Raw genomic sequence first — 22051 nt, forward strand, 5'->3', positions numbered from 1 at the left:
AAGTATTTATTGACCATCCATACCCTAAGCTGAGACACAGTTGGTTGCTAATAATGTACAAATGTATAATACATGTTTAAGGAAGTAGGCAGATATATAAATAGGCTATTATAACACAGTAAGATATATGCTATAATAGTAATAATGTATAAACTACTATGGGTTTCCTAAGGAGTAAATCCTCAGAAAAGTAAAAAGAAATTTTCATCAAGAACATAACCTTCAACTGGTTTTGATTGGTAAATATGCCAAATGAATTGTATAACTTGTATGCCAAGGCAGAGAGTAATGATGGGATATGGTATGTTTATTAGTAAAAGATTGTATGTTTAACAGTGAAAACTTCAGCACATAAAGGTAAGGTCTAAGGATGAAAAAGCAGGTCTTGAGGTTTTAAAAGTAGGTGGGGGCCAAGATGTGAAGGCTCATTTAGTAGTATGTGAGGTTAGATAAGTAACTTCATCTCTTACAACCTGTATAATATATGTAGAAAAGGTTTATAAATGACAAAGTAAATATATTTTTGCTTCAAATGATTTCTTAAAATTCAATACACTGCCTACATTAAAGACGAAAAATAATCAACTGAGGTAAGAATATTTATTTTCCTAAAATTAAGTATAGTGACTAAAATTCAGGAATATTAAATAATATTCAAGCTCCCATAGAAACTATTTGCTGAATATTAAAATACAAATAAAAGATGACAAAACAGGTTGATCACCAGGGAGAGACCAAGTAAGCAGATGAAATGCTTCAAGAACAATTTATAATGCAACTTGATGCCAAGTACCAATGGGATTTCTAGGCAGAGAAGGGCAGCAGCTTAACCATATCAGATTAATCACAGAACTGAATCATTCAGTTTGAAGGGAAACACCTGCAGAATATTGGAAGAGGGGCACCTGGGTGGCTCAGTCGGTTAAGTGTCCAATTTCGGCTCAGGTCCTAATCTCACAGTTTGCGAATTCAAGCCCTGCATGGGGCTCTGAGCTGACAGCTCAGAGCCTGGGGCCTGCTTTGGATTTGTGTCTCCCTCTTTCTCTGCCCCCTCCCCCCCCTCACGCTTGGTCTCTCAAAAATGAATGTTTAAAAAAAAAAAATTAGGAGTGCCTGGGTGGCTCAGTCGGTTAAGTGTCTGACTTCAGCTCAGGTCATGATCTCACGGTTTGTGAATTCAAGCCCCATGTCAGGCTCTGTGCAGTTCAGAGCCTGGAGCCTGCTTCAGATTCTGTCTCCATCTCTCTCAGTCCCTTCCCCACTCACCCCTGTCTGTGTCTCCCTCTCTCTCAAAAAATAAACATTAAACAAATTTTTTTTTAATTAAAAAAAATAATGGGGTCTTCCCTTTTGAGGCCATCGCTGGAGCTACACTGGTCAACATGAAGTTCAATCTGTTTGTGACCTCTGACCGGAGCAAGAACCATAAAAGGGATTTCAATGCACCTTCCCACATTCGCAGGAAGAGTATGTCTTCCCCTCTTTCCAAGGAGCTGCAACAGAAGTACAACGTTCAATCCATGCCCATCCCAAAGGACGACGAAGTACAAGTTGTGGAGGACACTACAAAGGTCAGCAAATTGGCAAAGTAGTCCAGGTTTACAGGAAGAAATATGTTATCTACACTGAACAAGTACAGCGAGGAAGGCAAATGGCACAACTGTCTACGTGGGCATCCACCCCAGCAAGGTGGTTATCACTGGACTAAAACTGGACAAAGACCACAAAAAGATCCTTGAATGCAAATCCAAATCTCGCCAAGTAGGAAAGGAAAAGGGCAAATATAAGGAAGAAACAATTGAGAAGATGCAGGAATAAAGTAATCTTACATACAATATTAAATAAAAAATGTTAAAATGGGGAAAAAAAATAATGGGGAAGAAAGTGGGTGATGCGTTCTTGGGACTTAAATCCAGTTATTGTAGTCTTATGTCATTAGCTATCTGTAAATATGAACCCAAATGCAATCTAATCTGCTTATGTGTAAATGGACTAACTAATGAACAAGATACTTGAGAAAAATTTAAATTCTGGATTTGGCTAGGTCAGATAATGGTTAGCGGTGGGTCTTCTGGCTGAACTGAATAGATGTCAAATGGTCATGTTTTCATGATTTTATTCTTTTTTAAAATATTTATTTTTATTTTTTGAGAGAGAGCAAGCTGGGGAGAGGCAGAGACAGAGCAAGAAAGAGAATCCCAAGCAGGGTCTGCATTGTCGGCACAGAGCCTGATGTGAGGCTTGAACACACAAACCACGAGATCATGACCTGAACCAAAACCAAGTTGGACACTTAACCAAATGAGCCACCCAGGAGCCCCTTATGATTTTATTCTTAACCTGTGTTCTTTTATTTTAATTATCTGAGTGCCTTATAGCCTCACAGGAAAATTACATGGCTTTAACTAATTATAATTTCATAAACAGAGAATATGAAATATTAAATTATATTATTAAAAATACAAGAATTACAGTGTTTATAAATTAAACGTTGATGTCCTACAATATGAAAATTATGCTGTAAAATGGTGATTTAATAACTAGTTGTACAAAACACAAATCTTAATGGACCAGAATCCTTAGATAAAGAAGTATTACAATTAAATGTTATTATTAGTTGATGTTAATTCTTTAGTACTACGAGTATAGTTTGTTTTATCTCTTCTTAAATAGTTTGCTTTATACCCATAAAATCATCAATTGGGTTCTGATGTTCACAAGGTAAAACGTTTATTGTTTGAGATAGTGAACTATAAACATTTTTGGAGTACCTCTTCTGTGTGGCATTCATTGATCAATTATAAATCTATACATATTTTTTAAATCCTTTATTTTTTAAGTTTGTTTATTTACTTTTGAGAGAGACAGAGAGAGCAAGTGGGGGAGAGGCAGAGAGAGGAGGACAGATGATCAGAAGCATGCTCTGTGCTGATGGCAGAGAGCCTGATGCAGGGCTTAAACTCACCAACTGTGAGATCACGACCTGAGCCAGAGCTGAATGCTCAACCGACTGAGCCACCCAAGTGTCCCAACCACAAATCTTTAAACTTTAGCAGAGTTTGTAGAGCTTCATTTGTTCCATCAATTCTTTTTAGCTTTCACTTGTGACATCTATCATTAAAAACATACCAGTTCCAGGGGTACCTGGGGGGCTCAGTCATTTAGGAATTGGGACTCCTGATTTCAGCTCAGGTGATGATCTCACAGTTTGTGAGTTTGAGCCACACATTGAGCTCTGTGCAGATGGCACAGAGCCTGCTTGGGATTCTCTCTCTCCCTCTGCCCTTTCCCGACTCACATGCATTCTCTCTCATAAACAAACAAACCAGTTCCTAAGGTTCTAGTGAAATACAATTCTATCAAATTTATTATAAGGATTAAAGTAGCAAGACTATCTCTTCTACAGCCCTGACCAAAGGGTAATATTATAGTTACATTATATTAAATTTCACTTACCTACCTAGGGCCTGGTTTAAGGCCCTATATGCTTGAATTTCATACCATTGACGACCAGGTAAAAGACCTCTCAGTTTGGAGTGCTGATCATTATACTGTCGCTTTAGTACAACCTAATAATTTAAAAATATTAAAAATATAGTAGATAATTACGGCTCAGTTAAAAAACCATATTAACTTCCAACATTCTGAATCATTTTATTAGGGTAGAGAGATTTTGTTTTCCAGTATTTCAGTAATACATTTTTTTTCAGTTTATTTAAAACATGTTTACTCATCCTTACATTCCCTGAACTCATACATGCAAATAATTAATTAGCTGTGTGATGAAATCAGTTTTATTGAGAAATAATTTACATAGAATAAAATTCACAAACTTTCAATGTACATGTAGATAAGTTTTGACAAATACATAGTCACGTAACCACCACTACAATCATAATTTAGAATATTCTCACACCCTCCTAAATGTCCTTTCTATTCCTTTTCAGTCTCTCTCCTTCACTGCTGACTCTGTCAATGATCTGCTTCCTGTTTTGCCTTTCCTAGAATTCCATGTAAATGTTATTATATAGTATGTAATTGCTTGTTGTTTTCATTTAGCATAATGATTTTGGAATTCATTCATGTTGAAATATACATCAGTGGTTCATTCTTTTATGTTTATCCAGCCTGATAATATCTGCTTTTTTGATTGGGATGTTTACACCCTTCACATTTAATGTAAATATTGTTATGATTTGGTTTAAATCTACAGCAGCAGAACACACATTCTTCTCAAGTGTGCATGGAATATTCTCCAGGATACATTATGTCATATATATCATATAATGTATCTTTTACAACATCAATGGTATGAAATTAGAAATCTATTAACACAAGGAAAACTGGAATGTTCACAAACATGTGGAAATTAACACACAACTGAACAATGGGTCAAAGAAGAAATCTAAAGAGAACTTAAAAAATATCTTGATACAAATGAAAATGGCAACACAAAAAACCAAAACTATCAGATGCAGCAAAAGCAGTTCTAAGAGAAAAGTTTATAGCAATAAATATCTACAGTAAAAAAAAAAAAAAGATCTCAGATAAACCACCTAACTTTCCATCTTAAGTAATTAGAAAAGGAAGAACAGCTTAATCTCAAAGTTAGCTTAAGGAAGGAAATTAAGATGAGAGCAGAAATAAACTTTGAAGCTAGAAAACAATAGATAAAAATCACTGAAATGAAGAACTGGTTTTTTAAAAAGACAAAACTGATAAACTTTTTGCTAACTAAGCAAAAGAAAGGGTCAAATAAAATTATAAATGAAAGAGTACATTTCTGGGATAACCCAGAAGGAATGGGTAGATTCCTACAAATATACAACATACCAAGACTAAATAATGAAGAGAAAAAATCTGAACAGATCTATAATAAGAAAATTGAAGCAGTAATCAAAAGTCTCTGAACAACAACAACAACAACAACAAAAAATCCTAGGACTAGATGGCTTCAATGGTAAATTCTATCAAGCATTTAAGGAAGAATTATCACTGTTCCTTCTCAAATGCTTCCAAAATATTGAAGAGACGGAAAAACTTCCAAACTCATGTTAAGAAGCCAGTACTACTCACATACCAAAGCCAGATCAGGACACTACAAGAAGAGAAAATTATAGGGCTATATCCCTATAGGAAAAACACTGTTGCAAAAATCTTTATCAAAATACCAACAAACTAAATTCAACATCACATTAAAAGGATTAGATACATGATCAAGAGGGATTTATTCCTGGAATGAAAGATTACTTTAACTATACATAAATCAATAAATGTAATAAACCACATTAACAAAAGGGAAAACAAAAATCATATAATCATCTCAAAAGAGGCAGAAAAAGCATTTGCGAAAATTCAACATCCTTTCATGATTAAAACTCTCAATAAATCAGATATAAAAGGAATGTACCTCAACATAATAAAGGCCATATATAACAAGCCTACAGCTAATATCATACTCTGTGGTGAAAAGCTGAAAACTTTTCTTCTAGTACCTAAGACAAATGTGCCCACTCTCACCACTTCTAGTCAACAAAATACTGAAAGTCTTTGCCAGGACAATTAGACAAGAAATAAAAGGAATCCAATCCAGAAAGGACGAAGTAAAACTTTGTTTGCATATGACATGATCTCATATGTAAAAAGCCCTAAAGACTCTACCAAAAAACTGTTAGCACTAATAAATGAATTTAGTAAAGTTGGAGGATACAAAAACATCATACAAAAATCAGCTGTTATTTCCATACACTAACAACAAACTATCCAAACAAACAAAAAAAAAAAAAAAAAGAAAAGAAAAGAAAAAGAAAAACAGTTCCATTTACAATAGCATCAAAAAGAATAAAATACATCAAAAAGAATAAAATACTTTGGGATAAATTAAACTAAGGAGGTGAGGAGCACCTGGGTGGCTCAGTTGGTTAAGTGTCTGACTCTTGGTTTCAGCTCAGGTCATGATTCCAGAGTCATGAGATTGAGCCCTGTTTTGGGTTCCACGCTGAGTGTGGAGCCTGCTTAAGATTACCTCTCTCTCTCTCCTACTCACTCTCTCTCTAAAATAAAAATAAATCAAGGAGGTGAAAGATCTTTACACTGAAAACTGTAAGACATTGATGAAAGCAACTGAAGAAACGCAAAGAAATGGAAAGATACTATGTTTATGCATTGGAATAATTAGTATTGTTAAGATGTCCTTATTACGCAAAGTGATCTACAAATTCAGTGCAATCCCCCTCAAAACCCAAATAGCATCTTTTACAGAACTAGATGAATGGTAACTGGCTAGTAACCCACATGAAAAGATACTTAACTTTATTAGTAAACCAAGAAATGCAAATTTAACAGTCCCACTGTTTTTATCTGCAGAATACTGACAAATATTTACCACAAGTGTTTCCATTTTCCTACAAGTACAGATAGATAATATGTGCAAGGATATTCATAGCATCTTTCTACTAAAGACAAATAAGAAACAACCTAAAGGTCTAATTATCAAGTGGATAATTAAATGTTATATTACATTTATTCTGAGATAAATACTAATTAAAAGAGATTTATATATTTTGACATGGAAATTTAGCCAAAATATATTTTGTAAATAAAAAATCAAGTAAAATACACACACACACACACACACACACACACACACACACACACACAGAGTCAGGTATAATGTTTTTAAAAAGGACCATGATTTAGAAAGATGCCAATTCTAAACCAACTCCCAAAAAGACTTAAACCAAAACCCTGACAAAAATCACAGGGGAGACAGAGTTTAAAGATTATGTACTTTGAGGGATGCCTGGGTGGCTCAGTGGTTAAGCATGTGACTTTGGTTCAGGTCATGATCTTGCAGTTCATGAAGTTTGAGCCCCACACAGGGGTCTGTGCTGACAGCTTGGAGCCTGAAGCCTGCTTCAGATTCTGTGTCCCCCTCCCTCTCTTTGCCCCTCCCCCACTCATGCTCTGTCTGTCTCTGTCTCTGTCTCTCTCTCTCTAAAAAATAAACATTAAAAAAAAATTAAAGATTATGTACCTTGAGCTTTTCCAGAGTTCCCTAAAAACCTGTCAAATCATGCCCATGTAAGTTCAAGATCATCAGCTACTAACAGAACTACCTACAAAAAAAAAATCAACATTCTTCAGAGAATAACAGAAAACAGAATCTCTATAATGTACCATCTACAATGTCCAGTGTACAATAAAAATTACTAATAAAAATGTGAGCCATAATCAAAGAAAAAAAAGAGTGAATAAAAACCAATCTAGCAAGGACCCAGCTACTGGAATTAGCCTTGTTGTAGCAATGACCTTGTTGTAGCCATTATAAATATATTTAAACAACTTAAAAATATATAGCTTAATAAATGAACTTTGGAGAAATGGAAACTATAAAAAAGACCCAAATGGAAATTCTATACCTGAAAAATATAGTAACTAAAATAAAAATCCATTGGATGGGTTTAACAGATCAGAGAAGACAGAAGAACTGGTAAATCTTAAGACAGATCCACAGAAGCAATGAAAAGCATCAACTAGAGTCCCACACACCAAAGACATAGGTATGAAAGAATCAAAGCATATGAAAGCAGTCAGTGATGATCTGAACAAATTTAAAATTCAGAGTTGAAACAGTACTAATACATTTGAGACAATACTTAGTACTTCAAAGGCTCCACTATTAAAGGATATCAAGAATCTCTTACTTTTCCAAGTGGCTGTGACTATATTCATTTTCTATCTAGGTACTAATACACAGTACTAACACACAGAGACTGTTAAATTAAACTTCTTTGCTGGAAAAGAGATCACAGTAAATCCTGCTGTCTAGTCAATTGAGCTTGATATTAAAATCATACTCCTTTTCTGGGAATGCAAGCTGGTGTAGCCACTCTGGAAAACAGTATGGAGGTTCCTCAAAAAACTAAAAACAGAACTAACCTATGACCCAGCAATTGCAGTACTAGTCATTTATACATGGGATACAGGTGTGCTGTTTCGAAGGGACACATGCACCTCCATGTTTATAGCAGGACTATCAACAATAGCCAAAGTATGGAAAAGAGCCCAAATGTCCATCGATGGATGAATGGATAAAGAAAATGTGATATAGATATATATATATATATATAGACAGACACAATGGAGTATTACTCAGCAATCAAAAAGAATGAAATCTTGCCATTTGGAACTACATGGATGGAACTGGAGGGTATTATACTAAGTGAAATTAGTCAGAGAAAGACAAATATCATATTACTTCACTCATGAGGACTTTAAGAGACAAAACAGATGAACATCAGGGATGGGAAACAAAAATAATATAAGAACAGGGAGGGGGACAAAACAGAAGAGACTCATAAATATGGAGGATAAACTGAGGGTTACTGGAGGGGTTGTGGGAGGGGGGATGGGCTAAATGGTTAAGGGGCACTAAGGAATCTACTCCTGAAATCATTGTTGTCACTATATGCTAACTAATTTGGATGTAAATTTTAAAAAATAAAAAATAAAATTAAAAAATAGGCTTTAATATCAATAGTGTACTTATATAAAACTGTAATTTAAAATTTTCTGTTAAAAGGACATTTTTTTTTCCTGGACTATTCTATTCTAGGTAATAAGAGACTGTGAACTTGTAAAAGGTTTTTCTTTATACTTGAAGTAATCTTTCAAGACAACAATGATTTTGTATCTTACCAAAATAACTTCATGCTGTCTTTTTTACCAGGTCTTTGGTTACTTAAGAATACTGAATCTCCTCAATATTAAAAGAGGTAAATTTTCCTTAAAAAAAAAAAAAAAAAAAGAATGTTCCTTCAGTAAGTGCCTGTCCTACAGTCCCCATCTCAAGCTCGGCTTCCAGGGAAACAAACCCAAAACATGAAGACAGTAATGAAATGGAAAATGAAGAAGAGAGACATGGAAGATGGAAGGCCAGAGGATCAAGAAAGACAGACTAGAGGATAAATAACCAAAGAAATAAAAGGAATTTTTCTGGGTTGAAAAATGTCTTCAATTCTCTCAGATCCAAAGGATTCAACAAATGATAGAAATATCCAAAATCCACTGTCATCATGTAAGATTACTTGGAGATTCTAATCACTAAATGAACTAAGAAAAACCAATAGTACCAATTAGAAAAAAATAAACATCATCATTATTTGTAGATGATTTGAATATAAACCTAGAAAATCTAAGAACTGAAGTGGGAAATTATTGAAACTAATAAGAATTCTAAAAGATGGTCAAACTATGTAGTCAACCAAAAACATTAATAGCTTTCCTTCATATTACAATGACTATTTAGAAAACATAGTGAGGAGAAAATTCCATTCACAGGACCAACAGAAATTATCAAATTCCTAGGAATAAAACCAACAAAAATGAACTAGATCCATTTTTTAAAAGAATTTATAAAGCTTTGCTGAAGGACCAAAAACAAGATCTATATAAACAAATCAAGGTTCCTAAAGGAGAAGACTATGGATGTCAAATCTTTCCAAATTAAGATATAAATATAATATGCTACAAATACGACTGCCAAACGTAGTTGGGGGGCAGTTTTGTGGTGTGTATACAGTCAAGAAATTAAAAATCAGGTTCATCTGGACAAATAAATTCTTGTTCTATTTAATTAAAGATATATTTTTTGCACAAGAGAATTAAAATTTTAAGAACTGTGAAAAAAATAAATAAAATAAAATCATACTCCTTTTCAAAGATGGACTCAATTACAGCATATAATGCTACATTCCTATTAAAAGCAGTGTCACATCAAAGGATACCACATACACAGCCTTCATATGGTCTTTATAAAAAATGTTAAAATTACATCATCCCAAGAGTGAACTACTTTTATACAAGGTCAGAATGCATGGTATACACAATTAGCTAAACACAAAGTCAAAATTGGAAAAGATGGGAACAACAGATTTTAATAATAAATGATAATAACATTTGTTGAGCTCCTATAATGTTCTAAGCACAGTGCACAGGAGTAGAGCTGGGAACTGAATCTAGGTCTCTTTCCAGAGCTTGCTCTCTCAAGAGTGAAAACTCTCGAGTCAAGACACTATATAGATTTCCTGAGTGATCTTGGGTAAATCAATTCTGTTGTGGCTTACTTTTCCTAATTAGAAATGGAATGAGTAAGAAAATCTAATTAAAGAAAATTTAAAATAGTTCTCAAATACAATGATGGCAATTTATTCACCTATAACTATCTGCTAGTATTGGAAGCTCACAGAAATTGACTACAGGGGTGCCTGAGTAGCTCAATCAGTGAAGCATCTGACTCTTGATTTCAGCTTAGGTCATGATCTCACAGTTTCTGAGCATGAGCTCCACGTCGGGCTCCACACTAACACTGTGGAGCCTGCTTGGGGTTCTGTCTCCCTCACTCTCTGCCCCTCCCCCGCTCTCTCTCTCAAAAAATAAACATGAAGAAGAAGAAGAAGAAGAAGAAGAAGAAGAAGAGAAGGAGGAGGAGGAGGATGGGGAGGAGGAGGAAGAAGAAGGAGAAGAAGAAGAAGAAGGAGAAAGAAGAAGAAACAATTGACTATAATACCCAGCCACTAGTTATTGAATATGAAACAACAGGAACTGCTCTTTCTTCACTTAGTCAACTTTTTAAGATCTCATATGTAGTATTCCTGGGGAAGTATATAGTATATTTTTGTAGTATAAGCCTAATTAAAGGTATAAAGAGTTACTTTCTTGGATAAATTCTGGACTTTCAAGATAAATTAACAAGTTAGTTTTAAGAAGTTGTGAAACTACTTAGGGCGCCTGGGTGACTCAGTTGGTTGAGCGTCCATCTCTTGATTTCAGCTCAGGTGATGATCTCATGGTTAGTGGGTTTGAGCCCAGCGTAGGAGCCTCACAATGACAGTGCAGAGCCTACTGGGCATTCTTTCTCTTCCTCTCTCAGTCTCCCCCCCTCCTCCCCTCTCTTGAAATAAATAAATAAAAACTAAAAAACAAAAAAAGTTGTAAAACTACTCAAGAGAAAACAAAGTCTCTTCAATACACTCTATATTACTATTAACCTTTTTAAAGAAAAGGACATGTGTTAGACGAGAAATCAGAAGAGTATACTTCTGACAAGTAGCTTTCAAATTGGTAGGAAAGAAATTGTACTTTATATCCTCTCAAAATAACCTGTCAAATTTCTATATTAAAACTTTATAACTAGAATACAAAGGAAGTACACTCTCCTTTAAGTGTTATAGGTTATATTTAAAAAAATAATATAATAATATGACATCATAGGAAAGGTTAGATAATAGTATGTAAAAGTAACAATTCAGTGATAAAGTATATTATAATATGTAGAGATTAAAAGAAAATATACTTTAAAAATTCTATCCAACTGGGAAAAATACATATTTCCTACCTATCTCTCAAAATATAACTAAGTAGTTTCTCTATATTCTTTGACGGTACCTGCCAACCCCTGCCAAATTGTAGCATTTATCCTTTGTTAGACATAATAGCTTAAGGGTTTTCAAATTTCCCTACACCTTATTCCAGACAAATAGTTCATAATGATCACTCTGCCTATGGTAACAGTTGTTCTAGGATATGTTAGTTATAAATGAAACAGAGATAATGTAGCAACTATTAGATTAAATAAACAAAATTATCTCTCTTTAGTGTTTTAGTTTTCATTAAAATGAACTAATTTTTATGTTTGACAACATGAATTCAATTTCTTATAAGTTTTCAAATATTCTCTACCATCCAAATAACCTTTAAAATACTGTGAGTATTTTACCCAGGAAAATTATTTTAGGCGAAAAGAAAAAAAAACTTTTGAAGGTAAATTGATATATATATATATATATTTACCTTCAAAAGTTTTTTTTTTCAATTAACATATTTCAATTAACATATTCAATTAACATTTAAATATTTTTTATTATATAAAGAAACAAACTCTTAAAAATTAATAAAAAGAAAATATTGTCTTGGGGAAACACATTTCATTAGGGAAAGCAAGGTTAAGGGTTTAGAAAAGGTAGGAAGATTGTATACTTCATTATAATGACATCAGAATCTATTTCACTGTACACTTAGGGATTATCAGGCATGAAAATCAATGCCCAATTTAAAATGACATAAAGCATATGTGAAAAAGTCAGTTTCTCCTGCCAGCAAATAGCCTAAATGTTAAGTAAACCAAAGGCTGGAAGGGATTAGTTGAAATGTCAAAAGACAACCTTTTACTTTTACCTGCTCATCCTTATAAATGCATTCTCATCCCTCAGGCATGATTTCCAAACAAATAGTTTCAATGTGCAGCAGCAAAAGGCCCATGGCAAGCTCTGCCATCTTGTAACTGTCAAAGAGATTAGTCTTTGATCTATTTGGGAGGTCATGTCCACATTCACATTAGCAATACAGTCTAACAACATTATACCTGTTGACCAATCCTTCTTTAATGCCTAATGAGACAGACATTTTATATTATGGAAGTTAACTGTGAATGTTTTTTCTAAGTTTTGACAGAAAGTAAACACTATAAACTAAGCTGAAGTGTGGTTTGGAAAGATGATCTTGTAGACCAGTTAACATTACTTTTCAAATACATTTTACAAGGCTTTCCCAAAATAGAAAGCTATATTTAATCGTACACTCTAGAAGAGTTTAAGCCACTTGGTCCCCACCCCCAATAAATTAGTATATGTGTAATTCTGGAGGGGTGTGTAAACAGCAGAGAGAAATCAAACTATTTTATCAAAGGTTGCAAACTGAGGGCCCAAACTTACGTTTCATGTGGCTCTTACTGTAGCTTAAAATAATTTGAACTATTTGCCAACCCTCAACTAGCTCACTCATTTAAATAACCTGTTTAACTCCTTTAGTGGCTTGAGTCTGCAACCCATTGGTTCAGATGCTGCACTGAATTTTTTTCTTTTCCATAATGAGTTTAAGTTCACAGAAAAAAAACAAAAAACAAAAAACAACCCTTAATATAGTAGTTTCTGGGCAACTAAAAATATCTGTGCATCAAAAGCTAACCTGATGTAAGCAAAGATGAGATCCTGAACAGCAGACACAGATAATCAAGACAGAGGTGACACTTAGAGAATTATGTAAAAATACCCAGATAACTATTGTCAAGCAGAAGTTAAATGGTTCTGGATTCTGATTTTACTATTACACTATAATATACTTGAGATCAAACAGTAAGTTTCTCAAGTCCTTTAATGACTCAGTTTTACTGGAGACAGTATACGTACTAATCTACTGAACGGGTATAGAATATATAAAATAACCAAAAGGATTATACTGTATATGTCAACAAGAAATTTAAGTCACACTTTTGAACACTAGATTATTTTTTCAACTTAGTCAAACCCAACAGTGTGGCCATAAGTAGCTCTGCATGATGAGAGTATCATTTTACACGTAGCTTCTGAAGAAATAAGTGGTGTGATAAATATGAACTGGAATTACAAATGCATCTCCTCACTTTATTGCCTTATATAAAAGACCGGGGAATTTATCCCAATTCATATGAATATGTATTATGATTTCCGTATTAAATGCTTTTCTAAAAGCAATCACTAGGGGCGCCTGGGTGGCGCAGTCGGTTAAGGGTCCGACTTCAGCCAGGTCACGATCTCACGGTCCGGGAGTTCGAGCCCCGCGTCAGGCTCTGGGCTGATAGCTCAGAGCCTGGAGCCTGTTTCCGATTCTGTGTCTCCCTCTCTCTCTGCCCCTCCCCCGTTCATGCTCTGTCTCTCTCTGTCCCAAAAATAAATAAACGTTGAAAAAAAAAATTAAAAAAAAAAAAAAGCAATCACTATAGGCAGAATATATTTTTTTTCTCATATGTAAGCTTTAAAACAGAAGTTCAAGCATCAAAATAAGACTAACAACAATCAGCTAAACTTATTATTAAAAATATTTTAAAACTTTGCTTCAAAAAAATAAACATATTTGTCCAGCAAACACTCAAGATGCATACTTTTATCTTTTGCCAAGGTAAAGGACCTAAAACATAAACATTTATAGCAAACCAAATCTGGAGACAGAGTCTGTGCATTAGAGACATTTACTGCTTTATATCATCACAGTATAAACACTTTTTATCAGGGTATCACAATATAAATTCCAATGGTTAGAGTTCTAAACTCAGCATAAGATCTTGCATGTAAAATAATTTAGCTAGATAAAAGGAATATAGCTGGTTTTATTTCATCTGGCATATTTTCAAGATTTCTGAAACACCAAGTTAACCAAATATAGTATATATATTTTCTTAAAAGGGGGAAAAAATGGATTTCTGCCAAGACTTAAGAAGCCAGGCTCCCTTTTAGAGTTAAAAAAAAAAAAAAAAAAAACCACAAAAAAAACCACACACACATTAGAGATGGTTTTCAATTGTTACTTACTTTTCTTGTTACAACAGGAATTGACCACAATAATCTACTAAGAAATAAGAATCAAGACATAGTAACAGACACAGTATCAGTAACATAACTTATTTCACATATGCTTTAAGGCTGCTTTGGGTAACACACTTTGTACAGAAAAAAATCTATATTGAACTCTGTGTTATAAATTATCATTGTTAACAAAAAATGGCCTAGAAATTTCAAATATAAAAAAAAAACATTCTCCTCAAACTAGGCATCTCTTATTCTCGACATATTCAACATATTTTACCTCAACTAGTTATAATAATTTAGTTACTATCCAGAATAGCTTATTGGTAACTCAGTAACATCTAAGTAATTCTGAACAATGCAAAAACATTCTGTCAGTATGGTGCATTAGATCTTTGGGTTTTTTTTTACTAAAAAAATAATTTTTCAAGATAAGATAATGAACCCAGAAAAAAGCAGAAATTAATATTTTTCTATTAAAAGAAAAAAAAGACAGTTAATATTTTAAAACATGTAAGAAACCTTAAGTTGAATACACTCATTCTATAAAGGGCAAAGTTAAAAAAAATCTTTTAAATACTAAGTTTTGTGGCAATTTAGTTAGGCTACCCATACTAAAATATCATCTACATAAATCTGAAAATGCTTAAGTTATCATCTCTAGAAAAGGTCATATATATATTCATGCTATAGTAGGTTCTGAGGGAAGGAGGTATAATGGAAAAAATACACAGCTTGGATTCAAGGCTTTGACACTAATTAGTTGTTTGACCTTGGGCGAGGTACAGTACCTCCTCAATTTAGCTTTCTTTTTTAGTTTCCTCCTTTGTAAGTGGAAGAAAACAAGAAAACATAAGAAAACAATTCCTGCCACACAAAACAGTAGAGCATCATCACATACTGGAGGTAAGTGGACTGGAGTCATTACATATCCCATTATTTCTAAAATCCAATGGTTTGGGTGGGCTTTACATTCTGTTATACTATATTGTTGCACATATATGAAAGAAGTCACAGGACTAATAGAGACAACGTGGGCCATCTAGCCAATGTACGCCATCTCTTAGGCTGTTCACCTCAAATTAGGGCTTTAACACCTGGATCAACTCCCTATGAAGGCATTTAAACTGTTCTATTCAGTATATAGGCACATTATCTTAGGTAACATAAAATAAATTTCTTCAGTTTATGATGTAGCTACTTTTTCATCAAATATCAATGAAAATATGTACTTTGGCAGGACATAGAGAACAGCGTTCAGTTTTGAAACACAATTTTTGCTAAATAATTTCTGCAACTGATCTTAAATTTTCTGACAAATTATAACATTAGCACTTTTTAATATCTTTCATAATATTCTTTATCACTTTGCAACCCATGAGCTGTATTTGAACTATATACATATAAAATACATTAGTGATATAATCTATGGAATGAATACATGACTGCTACTTTATTAGTCTGAATATTATCTCATTTGCATATCTTACGATCTAGAGCTTCCCTCACTATGAATAAACTTGTCTAGCAATAACAACCAATAAAATGAAGTAATATCATACGTAAGAAAGCAATGTGAGGCTGTAAATGGAACTCCAGGCTCTTAAAGGAATAAGCTAGTATTAAGAGGCTTTGATGGGGCACCTGGGTGGCTCAGTCGGTTCAGCGTCCAACTTCAGCTTAGGTCATGATCTCGCAGTTCGTGAGTTCAAGCCCTACATTGGGCTCTGTGCTGACAGCTCAGAGCCTGGAGCCTGCTTCTGATTCTGTGTCTCCCTCTCTCTCTGCCCTTCCCCTGCTCATGCTCTCTCTCTCCATCTCAAAAATAAACAAACATTAAAAAAATTTTTTTTAATTAAAAAAAAAAGGCTTTGTTAAGGGGAATGAGTAGTGCTGCATTCAGCAAGTGACAGATTGCTGAATTGCGGCAAGTGACAAAATGCAATACTAAGCACTTTGGCCCTGCGGTGGAGTGGGGTGGGAGAGGGGGGTGCTGGATAAAAGTTTTATGGCAATGGCAGGCATAGAAAGTAGAAGGTAATCACAGTAAGAGGAGGCTCAGACTCAGATTTCACATGATTAAACACTGTGACATTTAAAAACAAACATGGTCACAAGAAAGTATGCATGTAACAAAGATTATAGAAGTACTGAAAAATACTGCAATACACTTAAAACCTTGAAACTGCTTATTACCTCCACAGCCTAACAAATGAATTACGATACTTTCTCCATCTAGATTTTTATTACATCCAAATTTATCTTTCAAATATAAGTATATACTTGATTTTTTAGAACAATTATTCCTTTCTACCTTTACAATATTATTGTTAGGAATATTTGATTTAGAGCTTCTCAAATGTGCATGTAGAAGTGTGGGAATAAAGTATATGGGATCATAGATTTTATTTATTTATTTATTTATTTATTTATTTATTTATTTATTTATTTAAGTTTTTAAGTTTATTTATTTTTGAGAGACCGAGACAGCGGGAGTGAGGGAGGGGCAGAGAGAGAAGGGGAGGGAGAGAGAGAATCCTAAGCAGGCTCCACACCATCAGCATGGAGCCTGATGTGGGGCTAGAACCCACGAAACCATGAGATCATGACCTGAGCCGAAATCAAGAGTTGGACTTTTAACTGACTGAGCCACCCAGGCACCCCTGGGATCACAACATTTTAAAATCCCATACTTAATCTTACAAAGTAATGAAGACTTCTAGTTTCAGAAAGGAAAAAGACATAAAAGACATAAAAACTTCTCCAAACTTAAAAGACAAATAAGAGAAACAGACCTCATCTTCAATTAAACTAAGAGACATCTGCGAACTCAAAACCTGATACATGAATGTGAAAAGCAGATGGACAAAAGGTGTATGACTGAGCAGAGAGGTGAAAGTTCAAACCAAAGTACCCACAGAGCTACTGATGGGAAATAAGCCAGTTAGGCCAGCAGGAGTCCAAAAAAGCTCAGGAAATGAAAGTATAGATAAACTGCCGGAGGACTGTACTATGAAGATGAAAACATTTAGGAAGATTTGAGACTCAGGAAACTTAGGATCCAACACAGAAGATAGGCAAATCAAATTCCCAGGATGACAGCAAAAGGAAATCTCAGGAATCTGGCAGTTAAGTGGGCTAAAGAACAACTTGGTCTTGCTTGATTGAAGTAGGAGATCAGGAGGCTCCAGGAGCAATGTCTTCAGAGGGAAAAAAAGGACTGACCTAATATCTCACAGATCTGATAGGAAAACTGTATTGAGAAGTGTTGCATATATTCATTGAAGGGTGACCCAAAATTAATTTAAAGATCTTTTAGGGGCACCTAGGTGGCTCAGTTGGTTAAGATTGAGCCCCACATGGGGCTCTGCGCTGACAGCACTGAGCCTTCTTCGGATTCTCTTTTTCCCTCTCTGCCCCTCCCCTGCTCATGCTCTGTCTCTCTCAAAATAAATAAATAAACTTAAAAAAAAAACAACACCAAAACACCCAAAACAAAGATCTTTTGAAAAGGAAAAAAGGACAGAGGGCATTATTAATAGGAAGATAAAAAGTTCAAGAAAGGAAGGAAATTATTTGACTACAATGAACAACATTTTCTTTTTTTATTAAAAAAAATTTTTTTTTAATGTTTATTTATTTTTGAGAGAGAGAGAGAGACAGAGCATGAACGGGGGAGGGGCAGAGAGAGAGGGAGACACAGAACTGGAAGCAGGCTCCAGGCTCTGAGCCATCAGCCCAGAGCCTGATGCAGGGCTCGAACTCACGGACTGTGAGATAGTGACCTGAGCTGAAGTCGGACGCTTAACTGACTGAGCCACCCAGGCGCCCCAATGAACAACATTTTCATAGTCATGATGTGAATATTGATTATGGATTTAATTTTTAAAATGTGATGTAACTATGTTAGGAGGAAAAAGAAGGAAAAGGCATATAGTAAGCTAAAATCCTTATCTCAATATAGCAAATAAATACTTAGGTCTAAAACTGATTAAATAAAGATAAAATATGGAGTAAATACCAGACAAAATAGCTAAAAGAAGCGAAAGTCGCTGCCTCTCAGAAGCAAGGGCTGGGAGTGGGGCAGAAGCCAAGATATTGTTAATATAAGAAACAACTGTATTTTGTATAAATTAGGCTCTTAGTAAAAGCTTTATTGAACTTTTTTCAACTTGATAAAAAATAATTAAAAGATAAACAGATTGCTCATTTTAATTCATGACACACACCCATTATGTCTCTCTCTCTATATATATATTTATATATATCACACATAAATATTTTTAGAGAGAGACAGCATGAGCAGGGTAGAGGGGCAGAAGGGAAGAGAGAAAGAGATAAAATCTTGAGCATTTACCGTGCTCAGCACCCTATGCAGGGCTCAATCCCATGACCCAGGGATCGTGACCTGAGCCAAAGTCGAGTCAGATGCTCAACTGACTGAATTAGCCAGCTGCTCCTATGCCTTATTATATAAAGCAATGGTGCTCAACTGACATTGATTTTGTCTACCAAAAGATTTTGGCAATGTCTACAGACATTTTTGGTTGTCACAACTAGTGAGGAGAGAAGGGTTTGCTACTGGCATCTATAGGTAAAGGCCAGAGATGCTGCCAAACATCCTACAATGCACAGAACATTGCTCACAACAAGGGGATTTGATTAAGGAAATATAAATAGGCCAAAATCCACTGCAACAAAAAATTCTACTCTAAAGAAAAAGAAAACTTTCAGAGAAGTTAAAAGTCAATTCCACCACTTCCCTTGAGGTCAGTGGTGCTGATTATGCTCTAGGCCACTGGAAGTAATGTGTCAATCAACCTCATAAGTTCCCAGGGTGATAATATCACTTTTAAAGCCTTCAACCTACTATGAGAACAAAAGTAAAATACAAGTCAATAAAGTTCTTGCTCTTGCCAACAAGATGCACATAAGAAAATATAATTTCAAAAATTTTCATAAACCGAAAGTTTTTATTTGTTAAATATCCAAAGCTTTAATTTGTAGCTATATTCAGGCATGGCTTTTTATCTGTCCCCCCCCCCCCAACAGAACTAGAATGACATGATTATTGGGAGGAAAAGAAGGAAAAAGGCTAATGAAAACTGCTTGAAATTTTGTGATTTTAAATGTTTCTTCCCCTGATCCCAAAACATTCCTTTAAGAAATATGGGAATTTTTTGGGGCGCCTGGGTGGCGCAGTCGGTTAAGCGTCCGACTTCAGCCAGGTCACGATCTCACGGTCCGTGAGTTCAAGCCCCGCGTCAGGCTCTGGGCTGATGGCTCGGAGCCTGGAGCCTGTTTCCGAGTCTGTGTCTCCCTCTCTCTCTGCCCCTCCCCCGTTCATGCTCTGTCTCTCTCTGTCCCAAAAATAAATAAAAACGTTGAAAAAAAAATTAAAAAAAAAAAAAAAGAAATATGGGAATTTTTTAATTTAAAAATTAAAAATACCTCAGCCATTTATTTTTGTGTTTTTATGCTTGTTTGTTTTTTAAAAAGGATGGGAACAAGGGTTTGGTTATCTCAGTTTTCACTGTCCACGGCAAATTACAAGTTGTTAAATTAGATTTAAACTAGATTCTAATTTTGTTATTTCAAAGTGCACTTAAAACTTACTTTAATAATACTTTTGGCCAAACTATCTTGAAAAAAAAAAAGCATTCTGAGGAGGAAAAAAATGTTTAAGTAATTGAGGATAAACTCATTCTAGACCTTCAGAGGTGACATGGTTTTTCCTCCATATCTGTGCTTTGGTCTAAGTGTTTCCAAAAATTCCGACAGCAAATTGCTGGACTCCTAAATGTTGGGAGTTTAGTATTACAGCCCTTTAAGTTTATATACATAGCCATTTCCCCTGGGTAACCACATGTTATTATTGGGGCTAGATCCAGGTGGGTTTCTGTATCAGATGCTACACTATAACTAAAAATCCACTACACTCTGACCTCAGGCTCTATTCCCAGATCTGGTTTCCCACAGGACAGCTTAGAATTTCCCTTGGCTTAGAATAGTCTCAAATCCTTAAAATGGCATACAGAGTCCTAAATGATTTGGCTCCTTAATATCTCTCCCAGTCTCTATTCACATGCCATTCTCCCCCACTCTCCACCTCAGCCTCTTTCAATTCCTGGAAACTGCTTATCCTCTTTCACACCTTTAGAGCCTTAGCATAGGCCACTCTTTCTGCTGAGAATACTCTTACCCATTCTGTTCATCTATATAAGTCTTAGCCTTCTAGGACAGTATTTAAGTGTCAGCCTAAATATCACTTCCTCAGGAAGTCTTTCTTTACCCACAAAGACTGGGTCAGGATCCTGTTATACATTCTCATAGTTCTTGTGACTTTTTCTTACAGCATTTATCACGACTGTAATTAACTTCATTACTTTAATGTCACTATTCCTTGCTAGACTGTAAGTTACATGAGTCAGAGGGCTATAATCTGTATAGTGGTTCACTGTGTCACCAGTCTATTAAAGTACTTGGTACTCTTGGCAGATATTTAAAAAAATGGTTGTTTCGGTATTCTGAATAGTCTTAACGATATTAATAGTCTTATTGTAATCTGACCTTTGGTGAGGCCATTCCACTTTATCAAATGTTTGTATGCTTCAATATCATTGTAGACAAGATTCAAATCTCATCTCTCTGTCTCCATCTATTTCAGGCAAATCTAAGTAAATGGATATCTGGATGAGAGGTGAAAGAAAGGTATTCCTTAATTTTACTTTCTCTAAGTATTTGAACACTCAGATTCAATCCCACCAAACACTGTAATACATTCATGTCCTTCACTAAAGACTTTAGTAGTATACAGATAGCATCATGTTCATTTAAAAAAATTTTTTTAAGGTTTATTTATTTTTGAGAGAGAGACAGACTGTGAGTGGGGTAGGAGCAGAGAGAGAGGGGGACACAGAACCCAAAGCAGCTCTAGGCTCTGAGCTGTCAGCACAGAGCCCGATGCAGGGCTCGAACTCATGAACTGTGAGATCATGACCTGAGCCGAAGTCGGACACTTACCGACTGAGCCACCCAGGTACCCCAGCATCATGTTCATTTTTATACCTACTGTATTTAGTACAAATTAGGCTCTTAGTAGAAACTTATTACATGAATGAATACATGAATGCTACAATACTCAAGATCATCAGCACAATTATGGAAGTGATACAAAAGGAATAGATAAACCTACTTAAAATTAAGAATAGTTTCTGTTTCCGAAATTGTTTGTCTTGATATACTATAGCCCTTTACATTCCTGCCTTCATTCATCTACTGATGAATATACACACTGCTGCCAAAGGAACAAGGAATAATGAAGAATCAACAACAATCTCCTTAAAAAGAAAGGTCAGATTTAAGAATTCATATATTGCTATCATCTAATAATGCTTTGATACTTGAGGTGGCTCAGTCCGACTCATGCTTGCTCTGTCTCTCTCTCTCTCTCTCTGTCACAAAAAATAAACATTAAAAAACATTTTTTTTTAATTTTTTAAAAAAAGTACTTTGACACTTGAAAACACTGGTTGAATGTGGTTTAATGTGCACTGTTTTATTAATGTTGATATCTTTTTAAAAATGTTTATTTTTGAGAGAGAGAGAGTGTGAGCAGGGGAGGGGCAGAGACAGAGGGGCAAAGGATGCAA

The 22051-nt window shown here is 34.9% G+C and overlaps 1 protein-coding gene and 1 pseudogene across 1 annotated transcript in view; one reads left to right on the forward strand and one right to left on the reverse strand.

The window, feature by feature from the left end:
- Nucleotides 1-22051, reverse strand: part of BRIP1 (BRCA1 interacting helicase 1) — a 212543-nt gene that overhangs the window by 40238 nt on the left and 150254 nt on the right. The window contains 1 exon segment of the mRNA XM_047833355.1: nt 3457-3569. Within this exon segment, the coding sequence (XP_047689311.1) occupies nt 3457-3569 (113 nt within the window).
- On the forward strand, nt 1293-1850 carry LOC125151868 (60S ribosomal protein L26-like; annotated as a pseudogene).

The sequence above is a fragment of the Prionailurus viverrinus genome, chromosome E1 (genome assembly GCF_022837055.1).
Source record: "Prionailurus viverrinus isolate Anna chromosome E1, UM_Priviv_1.0, whole genome shotgun sequence".
Lineage (NCBI taxonomy): Eukaryota > Metazoa > Chordata > Mammalia > Carnivora > Felidae > Prionailurus > Prionailurus viverrinus.